This window comes from Pithys albifrons, chromosome 5, assembly GCF_047495875.1.
Source record: "Pithys albifrons albifrons isolate INPA30051 chromosome 5, PitAlb_v1, whole genome shotgun sequence".
NCBI classification, from domain to species: Eukaryota; Metazoa; Chordata; class Aves; order Passeriformes; family Thamnophilidae; genus Pithys; species Pithys albifrons.
Window position 1 is genome coordinate 67,281,825 of NC_092462.1, and position 21,946 is coordinate 67,303,770.

The window sequence follows — 21,946 nt, forward strand, 5'->3', positions numbered from 1 at the left end:
TCTGCAATGGTGCCTATCCTTTATGATGCTTTCCCTACAACTTACAGGAGGGGATCACCCTTGCACACGGCAGCTCACCCCACTTTGGCAGCAGAAGAGGCCAGCTTGGATCTGGCATGAACAGGGAATGGCCCTGTCCCACCAATCTCCAAGAATGCCACTTGGCAACATCAGACGACAGGGAGTTTTCCTAAAGTTGCACTGCAGGTGCGGAGCAGAAACCCCTTGTTTCAAACTCCTGCATTATCTGAAAACTTCTAGAGTTTCTCAGGCATTCATCACCAAACCGCAATCTGTACGAATGAGTGCGAATGGCCTGCAGGGGGATCGGGTTTTATCCGGCACCAGGTACGCTGATAACCCTCCCTAATCAGTCGCTGATCTCTGCTCACTGAAAGCACTCCCCATGGTACTTTTACTAAAGCTATTTTTAAATGACAGTGTGATATTTTGTTTTCTTTAGCTCATTTGTCAATGAAGAACTGGCTGTGCCATGCGTCTGCTCTGACAAGAAACTTCCAGTAGTTTTTCAGCCAATTCCAGCTGGGATAGAGGCAGGGCTGGAGAAAGTACTGGCTGCAGGCAGGGTGAGCCCTCCTGGGAGCAGTAACCCTGCAGACTTCTGCCTGTCAGGGTTCCCTGTGTCCAGCTGTGGGAAAAACCTTCGAGGTTTCTTCTGACTCTGGCATTCATTGTGTTTTGGGCTGGTTTGCACAATTTGGGTTTTTTATGTTTAGCTGAATTGCCGCTTGCAAGAATGTTGGAGTTTTGTTTTGTTGTGGGTTTTTTGCTGGTTTTTTTTTTTTTATCACTTGAATTACACTATGTTTTCACGGAATTACACCCTTAGGTTTAGGGTTGTGATGCTCTCAAAGCATGACCATCTAAAATTTGAAAATTAAAACCCATTATGTCCACATGGCGTCACTGCATGGACAATTCATGTTTCACCTTGTGAAACAGCTTTCTCAAATGGAGATGTAACAGGTTCCACCTCTTCATCCAAGTACTTGGACATTGCTGCATGTTTCACAAAGGGCTGAATGTTTCACATGTTATTTCTCTCAAAAATGCATTAGAGAGTGGCACTAGCCACTTTCCACCCCTGTGAGTTTCTCCTGGGTGAAACTTTCTCCTGGAAGAAAATATAAAATGCTTGGTGAAATTGTGCTGATTCCCAGGCCCTCCACTCTCAAGCACGACTAGATAACAGTTGTCCCACAGCTGTATACCAATATTTTCTATCCCATCAAATTCAGACATGAATGGCTTTTAGAAGATAAAGCTCTACTGGGAAATATGGATTGCCTATCACTGTGTGGCTATCAGATGCAAAACATGCCTAATTAAATCCTGGAAAATTACAATCTCTGCTTTTAAATCTTCTGTTTCTTTGTGGGTCCCAGATTTCTGTTTAATCCCAGGATTCCTTCCACAGACTCTATCATGATTAATGCTCAGGTAGCTTGAATACCTTTCCATCTAAGAAATGGTGTTGGACCCAGTCTCAGGAGAGGAGTCAGCCTCTGAGGTCAGTCCCAGAAGCAGAACTAGATCTTTACTAAAATTTCCTGCCCTGATCCAGCAGAGCCAGCAGTTGGAGCAAGAGAAAGAATTGCATCCCTTCTTAGCCTTAGCTCTGCCAATTCCCACCAGTTACTGAGGCTGGTTTTTACACTGCGGAATCCAGTATAACTGGATTGAAACCAACATGCCGTTTTTCCCATTGAAGATCTGACTTACATTCTAAAATATCTTCAGATTTCCATTTCCTAATACAAAAGACCAGATATAGCCTGATGGGTTAGATTTTAAAGATATGTTGTACAGTAATAATTTCTTGCTGCCTTTGGTTAAGATCCCCGGGCAATAATAACAGAAGCTGTAAAAATATGTCCCTTATTCATCATGGCTTTACGTCAGAAGTTTACTGCTCTAATCATTAACTAGCTTGCTGCATTATCTATGAAAATTGCTTGGTAATATTTATGAAATGTGACCTTTGTTAATTCAATGTTACAAAGTGTTGGATTCATTCTGTTTGCAAGTGGAACAGATTTCCAAATCACTCTGCAATTAGTACAGTTTGATCTAAGCAGCCTATCTCTGCATGGGGTAGCCTTCTACTGAAACAGCAGGATCACTGTCAGAAATGAAACGTATTTTCCGTATGGCTGAAAGTATGGCTGTGACACCTGCTTGCACTACATCATCTTTGGCAAAGGTAATTGCTGAATGAATATTTCCCAATAAGGGAAAACAGTAACCGGATCTATAAAGACTTTTGTTATGAGAAATACCTCAATTAACAAAAATCAAAATGTCTGTGGCCAAAAATTATTGCTATGTGTAATATTGTAAGTGGAAACCTCAAGGAAACAGGACAGTTAGGCTGAAATGGGCACGATTAGCCATTCTGCAGTGGATACAGATAAAGGAATAGCAAGTGACAACAAGAAGATTCAGGAAACCAGGGGAGTCAAGATGCTTTGGGGTGTGATTCTCTAAATCACTCCCAAGGCCACCATTAGGAGAAAATGGTAAGGTCCTTCCCCACCCAAAAACTCCATCTTCCCAATCCACCTAAAGCTACCATGGAATTCTGATTCTCACAGTCCTACAGGACAGTATGTCCTCCTTCAGTGTATGTGGTGTTCTGGAAGAACCAAGTTTCATTGGAGCGACAAATGTGCCGGACAAGCATCACGCAGTGAAGCCATGTGGCACCATTCAATAGCAGATCACTATGAATGTGTACGATGTGCAGCATGAATATATTTTTCCATTCCCAGAACTCCGCATGGTCAGTGTCAGCACTCCATTTTCAATACAGGATAGCAAATGCTCACTCTGACTGGGACTGCTTCATGTGACACACCATATTGGGAACAAACTGAGCATTTTCCCTGTTCCCTGTGTTAGGCTCTGTCCTGGTTCAGCAGGTGGGACCAGTGTATCACTGTGTGGGAGTCACCAAAGCTACGTATCCTACACCTTCTATTAATTTCCCATGAACTGTTAACAATGGACCATTTGCAGCAGCTGCCCAGGGCAAACCTGACCCCTCAGGTTGTGAGCTGGGTGTGAAAGACACCTGTGAGATAAGAGCTGTGGTAACTCCCCTCCAGGAAGTGGTTAGCACCTTCACAGCCAGCCTGAGGTGTCATGTCTGCTAATGGGCCATCCACGATTCCAAAATCTCCCCTGACTCACAGAGTCAGATCACCCATTGTTTAACTCTCTGCCCTGGGGGAGATACTAGGCAGTCCCACCTGGACCTGACGGTACATAATCTCGGGGTTTGAAGACCTCAGGGAACTACTCGCTGGATCCCGAGGAGGACCAGAACCTTGACAGGAGGAAACCACCACTCTTGACCAGCCTGCGACCACCACTCTACACCAGACTGAAACCTTCATCTGTACCAACAGGTTCTTCACTTCCTTTTCCTTTGGACTCGGGGGTCTCAGCACAGGGGCCAACAAACACCATTGTGTTTGTGCCCCAGGGGGCTGGGTTATATTTCTAGGTTTTATGGGTTAAAACCAATTTCTCTTTGTGCCACTGCATTTATTGTAATATTGTTATTAAATTGTAACTCTGACTTATAATCTCTTCTGTGATGGGTTCATTTCTCCTGCCGGTTTACCTTTACACCAGCACAGGCTCTGACCTTGTCCACTAGGGATGGACAAAATCAGAGCTTGGTTTGATGAGCCAAGTTAAGCTCTGAAGAAATCCCTGTGCAGACTTGTAAAAGATATCAGTCTGACTTTGTGTTTGATTTTTCTCTAGCGTGACATCTAACTGTGCTTTCCTTTGCAGGAAACAAACATCCTCTTGGATAAAGCAGGGACTGGAAAGCCACAGAGACACCCACCCTCATGTTCTGTTGCGAGAACAGAGAGGGAGGCAGAGGGAGAGTTGGAATGGGACAGGTCCTAGTCCAGGACAAGCTGGTGGACCTGCCCTGTAGACAGCACAGCCCTACCAGGGTGCTTCTCAGGGAGGTTGCTTAAGTCCTCACAACAATCCTGCCTTTCAAAATGGTGTTTTAGCACATTTTTTCCCATGTATGAAATGGAAACAATATTAACCCACAGGACCTGAATAGTCTGATGAGAAGCCAGCAGCACAGGCTGCAGAAAGACCTGCCCATGCTCTGCTGCCAGTCAGTCCTTCATAGCTCTTGATTTGGTCCTAAAATTTGAAGTTGCCTGCAAGCCTGGCCTGCAGTGACTGATGAACCTCCTCGTCCTCTGTGTCCTTGACAACGTGCCGGAAAACAGAAGAGCGTCTAAGGAAACAAATGTGAGTTGTGCCTGTGAATTACATGGGTTTCTTGGCATCTGGTTGAAAATTGTGGCACTTGTTCCCAGAACTCACCAGATTCAGGTAATCTTCCTTCCTTCACATCACTCTGCTGTTTCCCAAGAGGCAAGAAAAAATACAGACGTTTGTACAAGGAAATAGCAAATGAGAAGCTAGAGGTGTGTACAAGCTGTTATGATACAGGAATTGGGGGAAAAACAGGCTCTGTAAGTACCAGTACCATGAGCTGCTGCATTGCCTGGTAGTGGCAGTGGGGAGAAGGACCCTCTGAGAGGTTGCACTCACCACCAGCCCATCTACCCTGCAGGTGCATTTCTTTGGATGCCTTTCCCATTACCCAAAATTGCTACCAAATGCGGGAAAATTCAGAAGGGGTTAAATCATGTGCTGTGAACCAACTGTCAAGAAGGAGAATATTTGAGAGAGAACATATGAAACCAGGGAGAAGGGAAACAAGCAGCTGCTGTGATAGGATGAGCTCAGCCCCTTCAGGTGTCCTAAAAACACAAGCATGTGCTCTGACAGCCATGGTGAAGGCAACGGGACAGGCAGTGACTGCAGCACTCAGAACTAGGGCAGCAACAGCACAGGCATAGCTGCCCTCTGGCTTCTTGCTGGGGCTCCTTCACATGCATTTATTGCAACTGGATGTGTCAACACTGGTGCAGAATGGGTGAAGCCCTGAGGGGATCTGGTTATCCCACAGCTCTGAGGCAGGCACAAATCCAGGGAAAGAGGAAGGCTGGGACAGAAGAAATGGTCTGGCCAAAACCATGTCTAGAAATCCCCAGGGTCCTGCTGGAGAGCAGTCCTGGAGCCAGGTTCCTCCCCACTGAGCTGAGCAAGTTCCTCTCTGCAACAACCAACGCAATATTTTCTCTTCTCAGAATCATGGATTGCTCCACCAGACAAAAGATTTTCCTCCTACTGGGTCCTTCCTCAAAGATGGGGTTCTATCTACCATCCAGTGCTGTTCTCTTCCAGCAAACACATGTATAAATAAGTGTGATGTGAGAGCTCCCCACATGTTTGTAATGTCTATGACATCCCAACATCCACAGTGTGAAATCCCCATTCGGTTTCAGGTCTCCTCTTTGCCTTTTTTTCCAACCACTTCAGCATTTTTGAGCTTCTGAAAGTGTAGGAGTTTCTACTTTTTTGCATAATTAGGAAATTGAGAGCTGTGGTTTATCTACTTGTTTCCTGTGAAACACAAAGGGCTGAGAGACTGGGGGAGTGTGTGGGGTGGGGTGGAGTGTGTAGATAAGGCTGCCTAAAGAGTACAAGGATGAGTCTGCAGTATCATGAGGAGAGATTTTCCCTGAGTCCCACTGGCATAAAGAGAAGACTGCAGCCATATTTGTCTGTGGAACCAGACTTCTTATTTATGGACTTGACTTCTGAGAAGTATCCCTCACTCCAGAAGTGATGTGCTGCAGCTTGATGTCACTGTAGCTCTCAGGCTGTGGTTCAGTGGCCATGGCAACCCTTCTCTGTTACCAAGGGGCCCTGCAGTGCTGGCCAGGCACCCTCCTCTTCACTAACATTGGCGACATTTTCTGCTGTGCAAATCCTTTCCCACATTGCAATGTTTGCCACAGAGTGGTTTTGTCAACTAGGAGGTGTTTTGAACAACTTGATGAGGAAGGGGCATAGAGGGCGAGGAATGGTCCATCCATGAAGATACGGGCAGCACTGATGGAGAGTTTGGTGCTCCCCATCAAGGTGCCCCTTCCAATCCAGCCTCGGCCCTGACAAGGGCTGGGACTGGCAGGATGGGGAAATGGCTCAGAGAAAGCAGGAGGAAGGCATGCCATGATTCAGCAGTGCTCCTTTTTGCAATCAGCTTTCTAGCTGCCAGCAGAAGGCAAAGTTCCTGTGTGAAAATGTTTTCAGTTGGATATATCATAAAAAGTAATAATAGATATTTCAAGATGTAAACAGTAGCTCTTTTCCTCTAGCAAAAAAAAAAAAAAGTCAATTGCAGCAGTTGCATGCCACATAACTGTTTACTAACATGTAGCATAACTCTAGGGATCAAAAGTGGGAGAAAGAAACTGGATTAAAGGAAATGTGGGCTTTTTTTAACTGAAAGTGTGCTCCATAAAACTATTATGCTGAGAGGATGACTAATGTAACCAATGTGTGTTTTGAAGTGTGTCATGAACACTTTTTATGCTTTCTGAACACACAAAGAGAAACCCCAGGAGAGAATTAATTTACAAATCTGATTAAGCATAGTGCCTAAGTGGCAAAAAGCATTAAGCAATAAATAGTAGACTCCACAGGTGAGCAAAGCCTTAAAAAAACAAAACAAACATACTCTACAAAGAGCCGAGATGTGTACATTTTGGATAGTTTAATGTGTTTGATTAGATGTCAAAGGCTCAGACAATGAAAACAGAGGTCACACTGAAGTAATAATACTGACCTCTTCTTCATTAAGCCATCATACTGCCTGTCCAGTGTAAAGCACGTATCTGAATTTGGAAAACAAAAGCAAGGCTATAACAGAAGAGTAAGTCCTAAGATAAGGATTTTCTACTTGATGTCAAAAAGACTTAAAGTGTTTTGCTTGGCCAGTCAGAGCAGAATAAGTTGGGGTGGACCAAGAATCTGCCACATCCTGGAGTTTTTTATCCCCCACCAGATACAATCTGTTACCTCACCACTGGCCCAGGGCAGGGCAAACCTACCCCAGCAACAACTCTTTCCCCTTGGGTGCAAGACCTGTGCTGCTTCACACCAAGGCCTTGCCCCAACCACCTTTGTTACCAGTCTTGGCTACCTGAGTCTCAAGAAAAGCTACCTTCTGAGTGGGTTGTGTCAGCCTTTGTTTGTGCACAGTTATAGGGTAGTTTATGACAGTATTTCAGAACTGAGCAGTACTCCTGCTTGCCAGTCAGAGGCTACTGCTCTTCAGGGGCTTTCTGAGTTCACAGGAGTTTGGATGCTAATTACAATACCTTATAGCCATAGATCGGGACGCCTTCAAACTGCAGACAGATATTTATTAGAAGTTAAAGCTTTAAGTCTCATTAGTGCACCTCTGAATATTACACCTATCTTTTTGTATAGGGGAATATACTTTTACTAGTCTCACTCTCCTGGGGTAACTGAGTAGACATAACACTTAAACAACCCTCATCATTTAATTCAAAATCAGGGAGGTGACAGAGTGACTTGGCATGATTTAGACTTTTCCATGTGAGCAAGTGGTCAAATGCCCTGTCCTAATGCTGTTGTGGAGATTGTCTGATACAGGTGTAACTTTCACCATCCTTAGCACATCCAAATAGGAGGCAAAAGTGAAAATCCATCCCTGTGTTACACTGGTCCCAGTGAACAGAAGGAGGACCATTGTGTGGTGAAAGCCCTGAACTGGACTCAAGGTATCCAAGTTACTACAGGTTATCTCATTCCTCTAGTAATGAGATCCAGGGATTTTTCTGTTTCTACTTCCCTCTTCATAGAGAATATTTATTCATAACAACTTTCTCATACTTTTGTTTTCTCTGTGTTGACTGCAAGGTCTTCTCATTAAGAAAAGCTCTCTCACTGTGTGTAGTTCATCTGGACTAGTCTCCAGTAGATATCAAGAGACCAACAACAATGAAGAAGAGGTGAAGAGCTGCTATCGGTGGATGAAAGACCACCGATGCGGCGGAGAGAGGACAGCTCCTAGGAGAAGGGCTCGAAGAGCAAGGGCAAGTGCTCTCGAGGGACCAACTCCTTAGAAGCTAGGGAAGGCTCTCCTCCTGCTCCTAACCCGGTGACGATCCCCCGAAGAGGTCTACACGAGTCAGGAGTCAACGCAGAGAAGTAAAGTTTATTGGAACGCACCGACTTATATAGCAGAGCATGGAACTTTCGAGAACATGGGTGGAGCTAGGGGCGGAGACAGGGAGGAGCAAGGGATCGGATTGGTGGGTATGCAAATGAAGGGGAGGAATGAAGGAAGAACCAATCATGGAACCCAACCATATATGGAAAATGGTGCACTGCACCAACTGGGGACCAATCAGGGAAGGCTTGGCGGGAAAATGCCCTAAGGGTTTGTGGGGAGAAGAAACCTGGATGGGGATGACTAAGGGAAAAAGACAAGGGTAGCCATCTTAGGGTTCAAAACAGTTAAACTGGAGAAATGTCCAAATAGCTTCTTCCCGGTTCCTGCACTTCGGCGTCTTCATCAACCCATCTTTTATAATATTTCTGCCATTTAATAAAGTCCTCATCTATTTGCTGTCCTCCAACAAGCTGCCAGTGTCCTGAGAAGGTAGAAAAAGGAGAATCCATTAAGTAATGCCCTGAAACTTCTTTTCTGTGGGCTGGTGAAACACATATTCACTTACACAATACAGCCACTGTCAGTGAAGCAGGAAGTTGTGTCCTTGGTATCGAGTCTCTGTGCTGTAACTGCAGGGAGTCCAACACCTTGGATGGGGCTCAGGCGGAGAATCTGTGTCATATGAAAGGAGGAATGGAAACAGCGTGAAACCATCGGCAGCAAAGGAAGGCAAACAAAAACAGGACAGAAGGGATCAGAGACACAGAGCCAAGTACAAGGTAAAAAATAGACCTGTGGAAAGCTGAAAGGAAAACAAATAAAGTAAGTTTGAATTCTCCATCCTGCCCTCCAGTTTCTTCCACCCCACTAGCACCTTGTTACTAAAATTTTCTCCCAATGCTAAAATCAACACAAAAGATATGGCACCCCACATGACACTTGCAGGGTGAACATCTGCCTGAGGATGAATCACAGAATCAAAGAATATCCTGAGTTGGAAGAGACCCACAAGGATCATTGAGTCTAGCTCCTGGCCCTGCACAGGACATCCCCAAGAACCACCACGTGCCTGAGAGCACTGTCCAAACACTCCTTGAACTTTTTCAGACTTGGTGCTGTGACCACTTCCCTGGGGTGCCTGTTCCAGTGCTCAGTCACCCTCTGGGTGAAGAACCTTTGCCTAACATCTAAACAACCCCCCCCCCCGACAGACTGTCAAGCCATTCTCTCAGGTTCTGTCACTGGTCACCACAGAGATCAGTGCCTGTCCCTCCTCTTCCCTTCATGAAGAGGTTGTAACTGCAATGAGATCTCCCCTCAGTCTCCTCCAGGCTATACAAGACAAGTGCCCTCAGCCACTCCTCATACAGTTTCCCCTCAATGCCCTTCACCATCTCCATTGTGCTCCTTTGGGCATCCTCTAATAGCTTAATATCTTTCTTACTTTGTGGTAACAATATTCAAGGTGAGGCTGCCCCAGTCAGAGCAGACCTAGACAATCACTTCCCAGGACCAGCTGGTGATGCTTTGCCTGATGTTGAGGACACGGTTGGCTCTCCTGGCTTCCAGGGCACTGCTGACTCACATGACGGTTTGCATTTTGCATCCATCGCATTTAGCAGATACAGTGCTATGTGCATCTCATAAGGCTCAGTCATAACCATGACATGCTACAGCATCTTAGATTCTGGTCCCCAAACAGACAGAGCAGTTTAAGTGGCATTTTTTTGCATGCAAGTTTGCTTTCAGCAACTTGTGCCTTTTGGAGGCACTTCCTTTTCCCCTTCATGACGTCACAAAGTATTTTGGGGTCATTGAGCAAAGATCTCCCCTTTGCTGGGATTCAGTACCTCAAGCAAAGCTTCAAATCAAATGCTTGGCTTGAAGGTTTAGCAGGGAAGAATTATAGAGAAACTGTACATAGGATCATACTTTGGCCAGACCTATGCAGTCTCCCACGTGTGATACCTGGAAAAAGCAATCACTAGATCAGTCCTATCCACTTTGCTATAGTTGGAGTCTGACAATACTTAGATACTCATTAGCATGATTGATTTCCCATTATCTAATTAATTACTGCAGATTTCACATTTTCATGTTACCTGCTTTGCTGTTTGTCCAAGAACAGCAAATGGCCCATCACCACAAAATGATGGCACTGAATTTCTCTTTGTCCTGTACTTTGCATTTTTCCCCAAATTGGTTCAAAGCTCCAACCAAGCACTGGCAAGAGTGACCCAGGAGGTCCCTGGGTGCTCCATCCCCCGCCTGAGGCTGCAGCCAAGCCTCTTGCAGTCTTCTCATGTTGGAGATGCCAAAGGTTCCCCAGATAGCTCAGCCCAGTGTCTTACTGTCCCCACCAACAGAAGGTTTTGCTGATATCTGACCTCCTTGTTGCAATTTAAATACATTGCTTCTTCCTCTCTTGGATGCTGAAAGCTGATGATTTCCTGCTTGCACCAGCTTTTTTGTTGCATAAGGAAGGGAGCTTGTTATAGTCATCCCACCTGACTCTTCACTGTTTCTATACCTATACCAATAAAAGAGAGTGGGAAATTTTCCTTGCTTTAGGAATTAAAGACTGTAAGACCACGTGAAATCAAGCCCATATTTGTTTATCCTAAACCATACTTTACAGATACAGCTCCTATGAAGTGCTCATCTAACATTCAGTTTCATTTCTCCATAAGAGTAATTAGCTTGCAATGAGGAAAATCATTTAATTAGGCCCACAACTGATTATAGCCTGGTGCATAGCCTATCGAAATAAAGGAGAAAATACAAATTGATTTCAACATATTTTGGGTCAGACCCAATCTTCCAAAGCAAATAGAGAGATAAGACAGCATCTGCTGAATATTCACCTGCCAAGCCTTTGTACTGATCTCTAATTTTAGGTCCTGCAGGCAATTGTCCAGGTTATTTACCACCTGGGCTGTTTTGATCTTCTCTCAAATGTGTGTATTGATGTATGAGCTCTCTTATCTCTACCATCATAATACTGGCCCAACTATATTAGCAGTGTGAGGCTCAGGATCAATACTGATTCCTCCATCATTCAGCTGAACAGCATTTTATTTATCTAATTACTAATACCTGTTAAGGGCCTGGACTGGAAAATCTTGACTAAGCAATCTAAAATATGTGAGTTGGACACGCTATAGAAACTCAGAGTATTATCATCACTGTACAATATGGGATGTATTTACACTCTTCTTGTCACAGATCCAGTTGGTTCCATCACAGCTAATACAAATAAGTGATAGAATCCTGTGGCTGGCAGTAGATTTGCATCAGCCACATCCAGTATTATTTTTTCCCCATTGGGAATAGAACTCCAGAATTTGCTTATGTAATTACTGCAGGCCTATAAATGTATTACAGATATCTGTCCTCTGATAAAAACCTGTTCTCCCATACAGGTATGCAGACACTTGGCTCCTGGAGAATGGCTGTATGGAAAGATATCACGGGTCCACTTCTAATTTCCTTCTCATCTCAAAAGCTGGTTCACCAAGATTACACCTCACTAGATTTTGCATGTCCAAGCACCCAGGTGAGCAATCTCCATGCTTAAATTTGTAAATACAACTTTTACTTTCTTGGTTCCTCCTTTGTAATAAATATTCTATAAACTAATGGCCACTAACTACTTTATTGGTCTCCACAGGACACATGAACTCAGTCTTCCATATCCAGATGGATTTTCAGACAAAAGAGCAATACAAATTTATTGGAGCTTCTTCCTAGAAACTCAGCAGACATGACTGACAGATACCCAGGATGAAGGTACCTTGAGTAGAGAAAATGTTATGTTTTTTACTTCACAGAATCATGGAATCAGTTAGGTTGGAAAAGACCTCTGAGATCATGGAATCCAACCTATGATGGAACACCACCATGTCAACAAGACTATGGCATTAAGTGCCATGTTCTAAGGATAGATGTCATTGAGACTGTGCTACCACTGACTAATTTTGTTCATAAAGCCCACCTGAAGTGGATATTCTGTTTGCCAAAGTCAGGCTGGTTTCAGCTCCCTTTGCTAGCACATGTGCACAGCCCTGCTATGTTTCTGTTCTGGACTGCAGGAGAGTGCTAAGCATCAAGGCAGCTTAGAAGGTGATAACAGCAAGGTAGAATATTCTTTTACTGCTATATGATAGGCTTGAGTCAAAGCTGCCTAACAAGAAGGCCACTCCAACAAAGTGGGTCTGAGCCATGATTTCTTCAAAGCCTCTTTGCACTGCACTAGTCTATATATTTTGTGGAGACTTTATTCAACACAAGTGCACGCAAAGCCCCTTGTGGAAGCTTAACGCAATACAAGGGTACACAAGGCTCCTTTCCTACACCAAGGGAAGACCGTGAAATGCCTGAGATTTAGATCTGAAATCATGGAACAAATCCGTACTCTGCAGTACATCATCTTGCCAAACGTGCCAGACTGGGGACTGGGACACTCAGCCATCCTCCCAGCCCTTCTCCTGCTTTTGCTGAGTGTCACTGGTCAATTGCTTTGCCCCTTTGTCTTAGTCAGGATATTTTTTTGCCTTTTAAAATGAAAGCAGTGATACCACTGCCTTCTGTGAAGCAGTTTCACTGTGGCAACGTCAGTGAGGATTTTTAGGATGATGCTGTTCAAAATTGCCAGGCATGGTTTAGGCAGAGCAGGAGGATGGAGTGAATCAGTGTCTCTCAAGCTCTTCAATCTATTCCTCACTTCAATCAGTTAAGAATAATTTCATGCCTGATCACAGAAAGCCTGCAGGGCCTGGCGGGAGGGCACTGCGCGTCTCGCTGGCCGGGAGTGCGGGCGCAGAGGGGCATTCCAGGTCCCTGCAGCCAAACTCTCAAGGACGCTAAGACACAAATGTTGTCTTTCATAATAACAGCAATTAACAAGAAATGAACATTACAAAGGACTGGCATTTGGTTTGAAGTTTTCTTTTTTTTTTTTTTTTAGATTTGACTTTCAAGCATGTGTGTGCCATAGCATTACATAAACCCTTGTTAAATTCCAAACAAAACCAAGAAAAATTCCATTGCTTTGGGAAAGCCAGTGACTCAAACAGTGCAACAAACAACTGGTCAAGCCCAGGCAGCAACCTGGTGAGCATCAAGTAGGGAGCCCACCAACCCAAATGTGTGGAAGCCACTCAGGTCCATAGGACCTCACAGTACCCGTAGTACTTGTTGTGGTCCTTGGACCAAGGTAATCAGCAAGCCTACACCTGGGTGCAGTTCAAGGGGTATGACAGGTCGAGGACAAAGCTAGGGAGCATATGGGTTGAGATTGCACAGACATGAAAATTCCAACACTATACCAGCAACTCATAAACCCTGACACCCTACATACCTTCATGTCAAATAACCTCAAATTTAAGGTCTGGAAGAAGTTCTCTATTGGCCTGCCACCCATCTTTAGGCACCCATCTTCTTAAGTTCCATCTTGCAACTTTAAAAACCCACCCCAAACTAAAAGCAAACCAAAGTGATGACTAAAAGCCACATGTGCACCAGTAGCAGTCCAGAGGAGATACAGGGCCAAGCAGCTGCAGTGACACCTGCCATTAGATTGGGGATGGAGAACAGTCTTTGACCCTGCGTTACTTGGCAGAGGAAATAGAATCAGTGTCTCAAACTAGTCTTGGGCACTGACAAAACTTACTTCTGAAACTTCTTTCTATTCAACTTTCCAGTGTTTTGGTTTCTGCACCTAGGAAACAGAGTTCATGATCTGAATCACAGATAAGATGAGAAATTAAATAGGCTTTGAGATCCTGAGTCAGGGAGCTGAAACTTGTCAGTGGCAGCCCTGAGTGCAGATCCTCTCCTATGTGGGAAGACAACTCTTCGCTAATTACTTAAACCTTGCAACACCCAAGGAAACAGCAGGATGGACTCCAAGGCACAGTGTAGGGAGTTATCTTTGAACACAGGGATAAGATACAGTATGGAATTTAAAAAGATAGAAGAAACCTTCAGTAGCTGCAATGAGCCAAATATGAAAAGCAGGGCAGGCCTAATTATTTCTTTAAGGCCATAACTGGGGAATACTGAATGAAGTTGCTTGAATTATTGATTGTCAACTTTAGACCTCTGCCCTCACCACAGCTCAGGGCAATGAGCAGTTCTGATGTCACTGATCTCACATGTCATGCCACGCTATGCCACAGGATGGACTTTGCAAAAGAAAGGCACTGTAACATTTAAAACTGTAAATACTACCACTCCAATCACCAAGTGCAGGCAGCAAAGAAACCGCAAACAGTTCAGGTCTTGGGGTGTGGCTGCTGATGGGTCTCCCTTCTGCTTCTAAATATAAAGTTTTCTAAACTTCACCATGAAGTGACAGCTACCCCTTATCACTGAAGGCCAGCTGTTTCTTTAGTACTCAGCTGTTCCTGCTGCTTGCACATAGAAAAGGAAAAAAGCTATTTAGAGACACAAATCTGCAAAGCCTTCGAGCACATGTAATCTTAGGGCCCATCCTTCAGATCTTAAAGTAATTTGGTTGATCTTCTTTCACACCTGTTTTACACCTCTGCACCCATGCTGACACCACCAAAGCTAGTTCGGGTTCCCTGGCACAAATAAAACCAGATCCAGAATGATTCCTTCTAGGTATTTTAAAAGTTTTTATGATGCCCTCTCAGAAGGATGCAGTTGAGGTCATCCCTAGGAGATGCAACTACAGGTCAATGTGTGTCACTTCTTGTTTGGAATGAGCCAGCCCATACACTGTCCTTCCCAAATGCATGTGGGTTTATTCTGGATTTCATCAGCATGTGCTCTGTGTGTGTGTGTATGTGTGTGTAGGATGGAGAGGACTGGGACAGGACTGGTTACACAGATACTTACAGTTCAATCAGACTAATACATTTTATGACTCCTGAGGCCAAGATCCACCATGAGCAGAGAGCAGCTGGCCTTTGTGATAGCACTGATCCCCAATTTGCAGTCCTCACAAGCACTACACAAGACTCATGCATAGTCCAGCAGGCTCCAGTGGCTCCTCTCTTCTCCAAACTGACTTTTTATGCAGGGAAGGGTAGAAGCACAGAGTCCTGGAAAGTGACAATATCAATGTGAAATTATGCTTGATGACCCTAAAATAACTGGCTTCAAAATATTTCTGACCACATTTAACAGCAGAGAGAGCAATCACGTGGAGTCTGATGGTTTTTACCCCTGTAATGGTTAGAGGTGCTGCGTTTGGGTCCCAGGGAGTGCAGAGGAGGCTGAGGGTGACTCCAGCCCAGGACTTGGATCTGACAGAGCTCCGAGTGCCTGGTGATTGTTCACTGTCACCAGTGCCCAGGGGGTGCTTAGTATGGGCTATGCACCCTCCTGAAGCACTGCCCTGGGCAGTGCTACACTTGTTTGGACTCCTGTGTGTCTCCAGAGGTAAACAGTGTGTACTTGCAGTGTGGTGGGGAAGAGCAGGAGAAGCTTCAGGGCTTCAGAGCCTGCATAAATCCACATCTGAGTCCTGGGCTTTCATACATGGAGATCCCACTTTCACCCAGGTGCATTTATATACCCAGCACATTCATCTTCCTTTCTGGATGTATGACTGATTCCACAGTGCATGTACAAAACAGTTTAAGATACATTTAGACAAGTACACAAAGAAACATATGTTCTGAAGATCTAAGGTACTGCTGGATTGCTGTGGCTGCAGGGGAGAACAGCAGTGCCCTATCTGCCCATCTTTGCATCTTTTTCACTAAGTGCCCTACGCATGTGGTCAGGCAAAGGGAACTTTCTTTCCTGTGTGGACAACACAGACTTATGCATATATGGTTTCATGCTGTTTCGTAACAGAAAGCAATGTCAAATAGTGTCTAAACCTACTTCCAGTTAACAGCAAAACTGCCGTAAGTTTCAATGCATTTACAGTAAAAACTGTACAGTCTCACCCACATGCAGCAGAATTTCAATAGTTCAAGCAGCAAGAGGAAAATGTTACAGTAATTTCTTTTTTACCTTTGCAATCTATGCACCAAATGGGATCCCTTCTGCCTTGTAATTCATGCAGTCAGACTTTTTACAAACAGATATAAAATTCTTGTGAATTACCATCACAATGCTGTTTTCTTCACTGCCTTGTATTTTCTCTTATCCCTGGTGCCTGGACCAAATGCCAGTAAAATGTGATCTGTGTTTCAGCAATGTTCAACAGCCACACTACACTTGTGCATCTGCGGCAGCAAGATACATATTAATGCAAAATCAGGTGTAACACGTATGTGGTTTTACCACAACGCTGTAAAGACACTAAAGCATAATCCTTGTTTTAATCTGAATTGCTGTTATCCTCTTAAAAGGAAACTGGCTGACATCTTTTGAGAAGGAATAAACACATAGGACAATATCCTGCATCCCTCCTATGTGCTGGATAGCTCTTACCTAAACAGTTCAATTAAAACCAACGGGACCACTTGTGTGCCTAAGTGCTATCCTGCAGGAGGGCTCATTACAGGCTTCGGCACTTCTGGCCTGAGGACGTAGCAGTGTGTGATCACAGCACAGCTCAAAATGCGCCTATTTGAAAACTACTTGCTCGTGCTAAAACAAACCGGTTTTAGGCAACAGCTGTGCAGCAGCCATCTGAAATAAGGATGCAGAGCTAGCAGCGCGAATAGGACGGTGTGGACAGGGAAGGTGCTGTGCTCCTTCCTGCCGAAGCCTGCGCGCCAGGAGCAGGGCTCCTCTGGCAGACACACAGGCTTCTGTGCATCCAGATGACGACAGGCAGCTCCATGTGCTGGAAAGCCGGCAGTAACTCCGCCTGCATCGCTGAGCGCTTCCCACTGCTCCTTTTCCCCCAGCAGGTCAGACTGTTGTGCGCAGTTCAGCAATTCTTCTAAACCTCTGTGTGCGTTTCCACAGCACGGCGTGTCTTCCCCTCCGCCCGCGCACCGGGAGGGGCCGCGCCGGGCACGAGTTACCGCATCCCTGGGCATCCCACTGGCACCGTCCTTGCGTCCCGACTCAATTCCCGCCGTGCTCTCCTCCCCGGGCTCCTCCACCCGCGGCCCGGTCCCGCTGTCCCCCCTTCTCACCCGATTCCCGGTCCGTGTCCCGCTGTCCCCCTGTCCCTCCCGATTCCCGGTCCGTGTCCCGCTGTCCCCCTGTCCCTCCCGATTCCCGGTCCGTGTCCCGCTGTCCCCCGTTCCCTCCCGATTCCCGGTCCGTGTCCCGCTGTCCCCCTGTCTCTCCCGATTCCCGGTCCGTGTCCCGCTGTCCCCCTGTCTCTCCCGATTCCCGGTCTGTGTCCCGCCATCCCCCGTTCCCTCCCGATTCCCGGTCCCCCGCGGAGGGGGCGGAGCCTCACGCAGTCCCGCCCCGCCCTCCTCTTCCTCACGGAACGCCACGCCCCCCCCGCCCGCCCATTGGCTGCCCCCACCCCGCTCCGCCTCCCCGCCGCGCGCCACGCGCCTCCCGCCCCATTGGCCCCCTCCCCGCCCCTCATTTGCATGGCGCCCCGCGCACCAATGGGCGGCCGCCGCCTGCTTAACATGCAAGGGAGCGGCCAATCAGCGCGCGCGGGGGCAGGGCCACCACGTGCTGTTGCTAAGCTTCGGCTTCTAAATTGTTACTACCCGCGCGGCCAATGGGCGCGGGCGGCGCGGATCTGTCAACATGCCCTGCCCGGCCGGGGGGGCGCTCTGGCCGCCCATTGGCCCGGCCGCCGCCCCGCGTCCCGCCCCCGCGCCCGGCCGCGGCCGCCGATTGGCTGAGCGGGCCGCCCGTCGACGGTGTGTCAAATGTAGGTTGAGCGAGGTGCCTTAAAACCGGGGGCTCGGGAGTCCCCGCGCGTGAACTCGGCGCGGGGGGCTCGGGACGGGCAGCCATGGAATTGAACTCCCTGTTAATCCTCCTGGAAGCGGCCGAGTACCTGGAGCGGAGAGACCGAGGTACAGGGCGCAGGCGGGCAGTCGGTCAGGCACCCGCAGGCGCTCCCCGCCGCTCTCGGCCTTTGTTGTGCGGCGGCCGGGCCGGGGCAGCGGTCCCGCACCTGCCCGGGGGGGACCCGCGCTGTGCCGGCGGCCCCGGCCGGGGGAGCACCGCTGCTCGGAGCCTGGCTTTGTTTTTATATAACCCCCCCCCAAAGAACCCATGGCCGGGCGTTCCGTGCCGCCCCGGATGGGCACGGTGCGTGTGCAGCGCTCAGGATCCCTCTCGCCGCTCCGTGTGTGGCAGTCGGTGATTGTATGGCAGCTCCCCTCCCCCAGCGCAGCGTGACAAGGGTTTGCATGATCCGCCTCGTTTTTAATGTGCACTCCAGTAATCCTCCTAATTTCGGCACTTCGGTGGTGGTTTGTTGGTTTGGTTTTTTTTTCCCCCCCTTCGGTTTACCGAGTTATGTTTTTTTTTGTTATGTTTTTTTTTTGGTCTCGCTTCTTTAAGAGATGCCAGAATAAAATGCAAACAAATCAACCGGAAAAAATTCTGTTCTTTACCCTAGCGTTCCTGCAAAGGAGGAAAAAATTGCATGGAAAAAATATATTGCCACTAATGCTGACTTTGTCCCTAGAAGCAGAACATGGCTATGCATCAGTGTTACCCTTCGATAGTGACTATTCCAGAAAGAAAACAAAGGCAGGCACCATGGCCAGAAAATCCCAGAATAACAGGTAATAGACGCACCGCTTTTTCAGAATGAATCGGCAGCTTTTCCAATGTGTCTAGCTTATGTGCAGTGCATACATTTATGAAAAATAATAACTAATCCAGTGTCTCAGTTTTCCCATCCCGGTAGTCGCCATTTTTCCCCTGGATGGGCTTGGCTCTGTTTTGATCTCTCATATAAACACTGCCACGCGTACACCATCTCCTTAGTACTCACTGCACTTCTGAGCCATCCGCCCTCACCGCTCCTCCTGCTCCGCGCTCACCGACAGCGGCTTTCGCTGCAGACCCAATCACCATAATCGCCACCCGGACTCCTCTTTGCATGGCACTAATTTACCCCCTCGGCATTTATTATAAGCCCCGGGCGGGGTGCGGGCCGCCTCCCCCCGCCCGGCCCGGCAGAGCAGCCCGCGGTGCGGGCGGCGCTGGGCGCGGGTCCCGGTGCGGGCTCGGGGCACCCCCCGTCGCTCCGGCCGCTCCAGGTGCCGAGGCTGCCCCAGCGAGCGTGGCCTCCCCGTGCGTTCTGCTGCCCCCCCGGGTCGCCGGCGCTTCCTGCCGCATGCGGATCGGCCGGAGCGCAGGGCTCGGTGTTCTATCCCGGTTCCCGTCCCCCCGCCGTGCTGGCGGCGGTCTCGTTGTTCCCCCGCTCCGCCGGTACCTGCGCCGCGATGGCAGGAGCCGAGCGCTGCTGTGCGCAGGCTCTGCAGCTTTGTTTGCTGCTTGGGCAGCGGCTGTGTACGTGCAGCAGGCTCCCTGTCTTACAGGGGACACTGCCGGCCCCTGCCTAGAGCACACCCAGCTCCGTGCTCTGCCTGCTCTGCTTTGCTCCGCCAGGGCTGCTCCGGAGAGGACCGAGGACCGTGCCCAGCTGGGCCTGCTTCGTCCCGAAGGAGCGATGCTCTGCCCAGCGCAGGCTGCGCTCTGCATGGTCATGCTGGATGGTGGCTCCTGTAGAATAGCCTAAAATGAACTTGGCTTGCACGTGACTTGTTTTCCAAAGGAGCAGTGAGCCTCGGCAGGCCCGCTCGGCTCTCGCTGCTCCGGCGGGCATCCCGCACAGCGGCGGGCAGCGGGGTCGGGTGGTGCTGGGGAGGTGCTGGGCAGATGGCCAGGAGCTGCTCGTGGGGCACCGGAGGTGCAAAGCGAAATCAAAAGCTGACGAGCTCCCTCCTCGAGAAAAGCACGAGCTGGTGAGCGCCCTGTTCGTGCCTGCTGCGGCCGAGCAGTGTGTCTTGGAGATAACTGAAGGGGAGCAAATTGTTGCCCCATGCCCCTGCTCTGAGAAAGGCAACGATTTTGGGGGGTATCAGTTGCAGCACTTCTACTTTTTTAGTTTTAGTTGAATTCTTTGTCTCATCTTGGGAGCACAGAGAAGACGTCAGTGCATTTTGAAAAAGAAAGTCATCAGTAGTGGGAGGCGTGTCTTATGTCCTCAGACACTTTGCTCCTGGAGATTTTTTATTGTTTTCTTGTAAAGTATGCTTGCTGCCTTAAAAAAAAAATCAAAACATGTTTCGAAGGATTTCCAGCTGTAAACTGCTCCTTGATTTGTACAGGTTTCTTGTCTGTCTCCTACATTCAAGAAGTCTGTGTTACTTACAGAGCTATTATGCCATCATTTCCGTTCTTAGGGCTCTTGTCATCCACTGCAAAATAGTTATTTGTCTGAACTGTAAGCTGCTTTCGGGAGTTTTTAGGAGAGGATTTGTAATCTATCAAATACAGCAGAATTAAAAGATCTTTGGTTACAGATTTGCTAGTGTTATTAAAGCTGAGGCTGACATATCCACTTGCAGTTACTCTCCTGCTTTGTTTTCTGCCTGCAGATTTATATTTATTTACCTGTTCAGTGTTTTGTGCTGATTCTCGCTCCCTAGCAATGGGAGCCTTCAGAAATGCCATCCTGCAGTGTGCAATGTGTATGTTTACTTACACTTTCTTTTCTTCTAGCTGCAGTGGTTAGATGGGGAATGGGTCATCAGTGTTTCAGGACAGGATGATGCCTATTGAGGATGGTTTCCAGTGCGGTCCCCACTGGAATAGTGGTTGCCCTGGCTCAGCACGGACACTGGCATGGGAAGCAGAGACTCACTGTTTTAATGCAATTCCTTCAGGGACAGGGGAGCAGCAGCAGGGCCCAGTGGGCACCTCTGCGTTGTCCTGAAGGGCTCTGTGCCTGTGTCCAGCAGTTGCTGCTCACATTTGCCTGTGTGCTTAGAATTTGGGGGAGAAATTACCCTTATGTTTGAGCCTGCAGTTGAAAACACATGAGGTACACCAGCGTCACTGTTTTATTATTATTTGGAGCTTAGAGGCTATGGGGGCCAAGCCCCAGACTACAGCCTGAATTTTTGGTAAGACACATAATTTTTCCTAAGTAACTCAGAGATTAACAGAAGGAGCTAACTGCCCAACGTTCAGAGGATCTGGAGTGGTCGTGGGCAACGTGAACCACTGGGCAAAGCATTTATTCGTATTGTTCCACTTTAGCCATTTTCCAGAAGTGCTTATTTTGGAGCATCAGATGCAGCCAGGCATGATCACATACATGCCTGAAATTCATGCCTTATTTTTGCATTGTATTTCTGGTTATAAAAATACATACTTAAGGTTGGAGGAGTAGGGAAGGAGCAGATAACTGCACATTTCAGATCTGCAGGGGCATTGTTGTTTTCGTCATCTATTTTTGTGTTCTGCTGCTTGCAGCATCTGATCAGATTAAAAAGTGAGATTATATATAGAGACAGTATATATATTTTTTCATGCTTTATGAGCTATACATGTATAAAAGCATGAAAAACATATTCCTTATTCTTGGAAAATCAGAAAAGAGGGAAGGAGGGGAAGAACTGTCAGATGTGAGGAAGCCTGGTGTGCTGTACCCTTCTTGTTTGTTCTGTGTTTTCTCCCCCATGTTGCCTGCCTGTGGGTAGAAAAACACACCCTGTGTAGCACAGGTGTGCTGGGCAACCCCCATGGACAGGACAACAGGCATGGGGGGATTCTGCCTGCCCTGTTGTTCAGCAAGGGCACAAATTGATGCCTCCTTCCTCTGCTGAGGTGGTGGTGATGTTCATATACGAAATCATATCATGAGACCTCAGTCCCTCGTTGATGGCTGGAAAGGCCCAGACCCGCAGGAGAAGGGGGAGAAAGGCTGTCTATCCTTTGGACAGGATGCTC

General features: G+C 47.4%; 1 protein-coding gene and 1 long non-coding RNA gene across 5 annotated transcripts in view; one reads left to right on the plus strand and one right to left on the minus strand.

The window, feature by feature from the left end:
* Positions 1-8,177: 8,177 nt before the first annotated feature.
* LOC139672588 (uncharacterized) lies at positions 8,178-19,036 on the minus strand. Of its 2 annotated transcripts, none has more exons than XR_011697954.1 (4): positions 18,978-19,036; positions 14,984-15,189; positions 8,685-8,791; positions 8,178-8,600 (listed from the first exon to the last, which is right to left on the minus strand). It is a non-coding gene; the product is annotated as an uncharacterized lncRNA (long non-coding RNA). The 2 variants fall into 2 exon arrangements; XR_011697953.1 differs by lacking the exon at positions 18,978-19,036 and adding an exon at positions 17,191-17,219.
* MXD4 (MAX dimerization protein 4) overlaps positions 17,899-21,946 on the plus strand; it is a 38,283-nt gene continuing 34,235 nt past the window's right edge. The window contains exons 1-2 of one of the 3 annotated variants that reach the window (XM_071556949.1): positions 17,899-18,045; positions 18,597-18,765. In XM_071556949.1, coding sequence (XP_071413050.1) covers positions 17,982-18,045; positions 18,597-18,765 — 233 coding nt within the window. In that variant the 5' untranslated portion in view covers positions 17,899-17,981. The remainder of the gene's footprint in view (positions 18,046-18,596; positions 18,766-21,946) is intronic. The other 2 variants (XM_071556950.1, XM_071556952.1) reach the window with 2 other exon arrangements.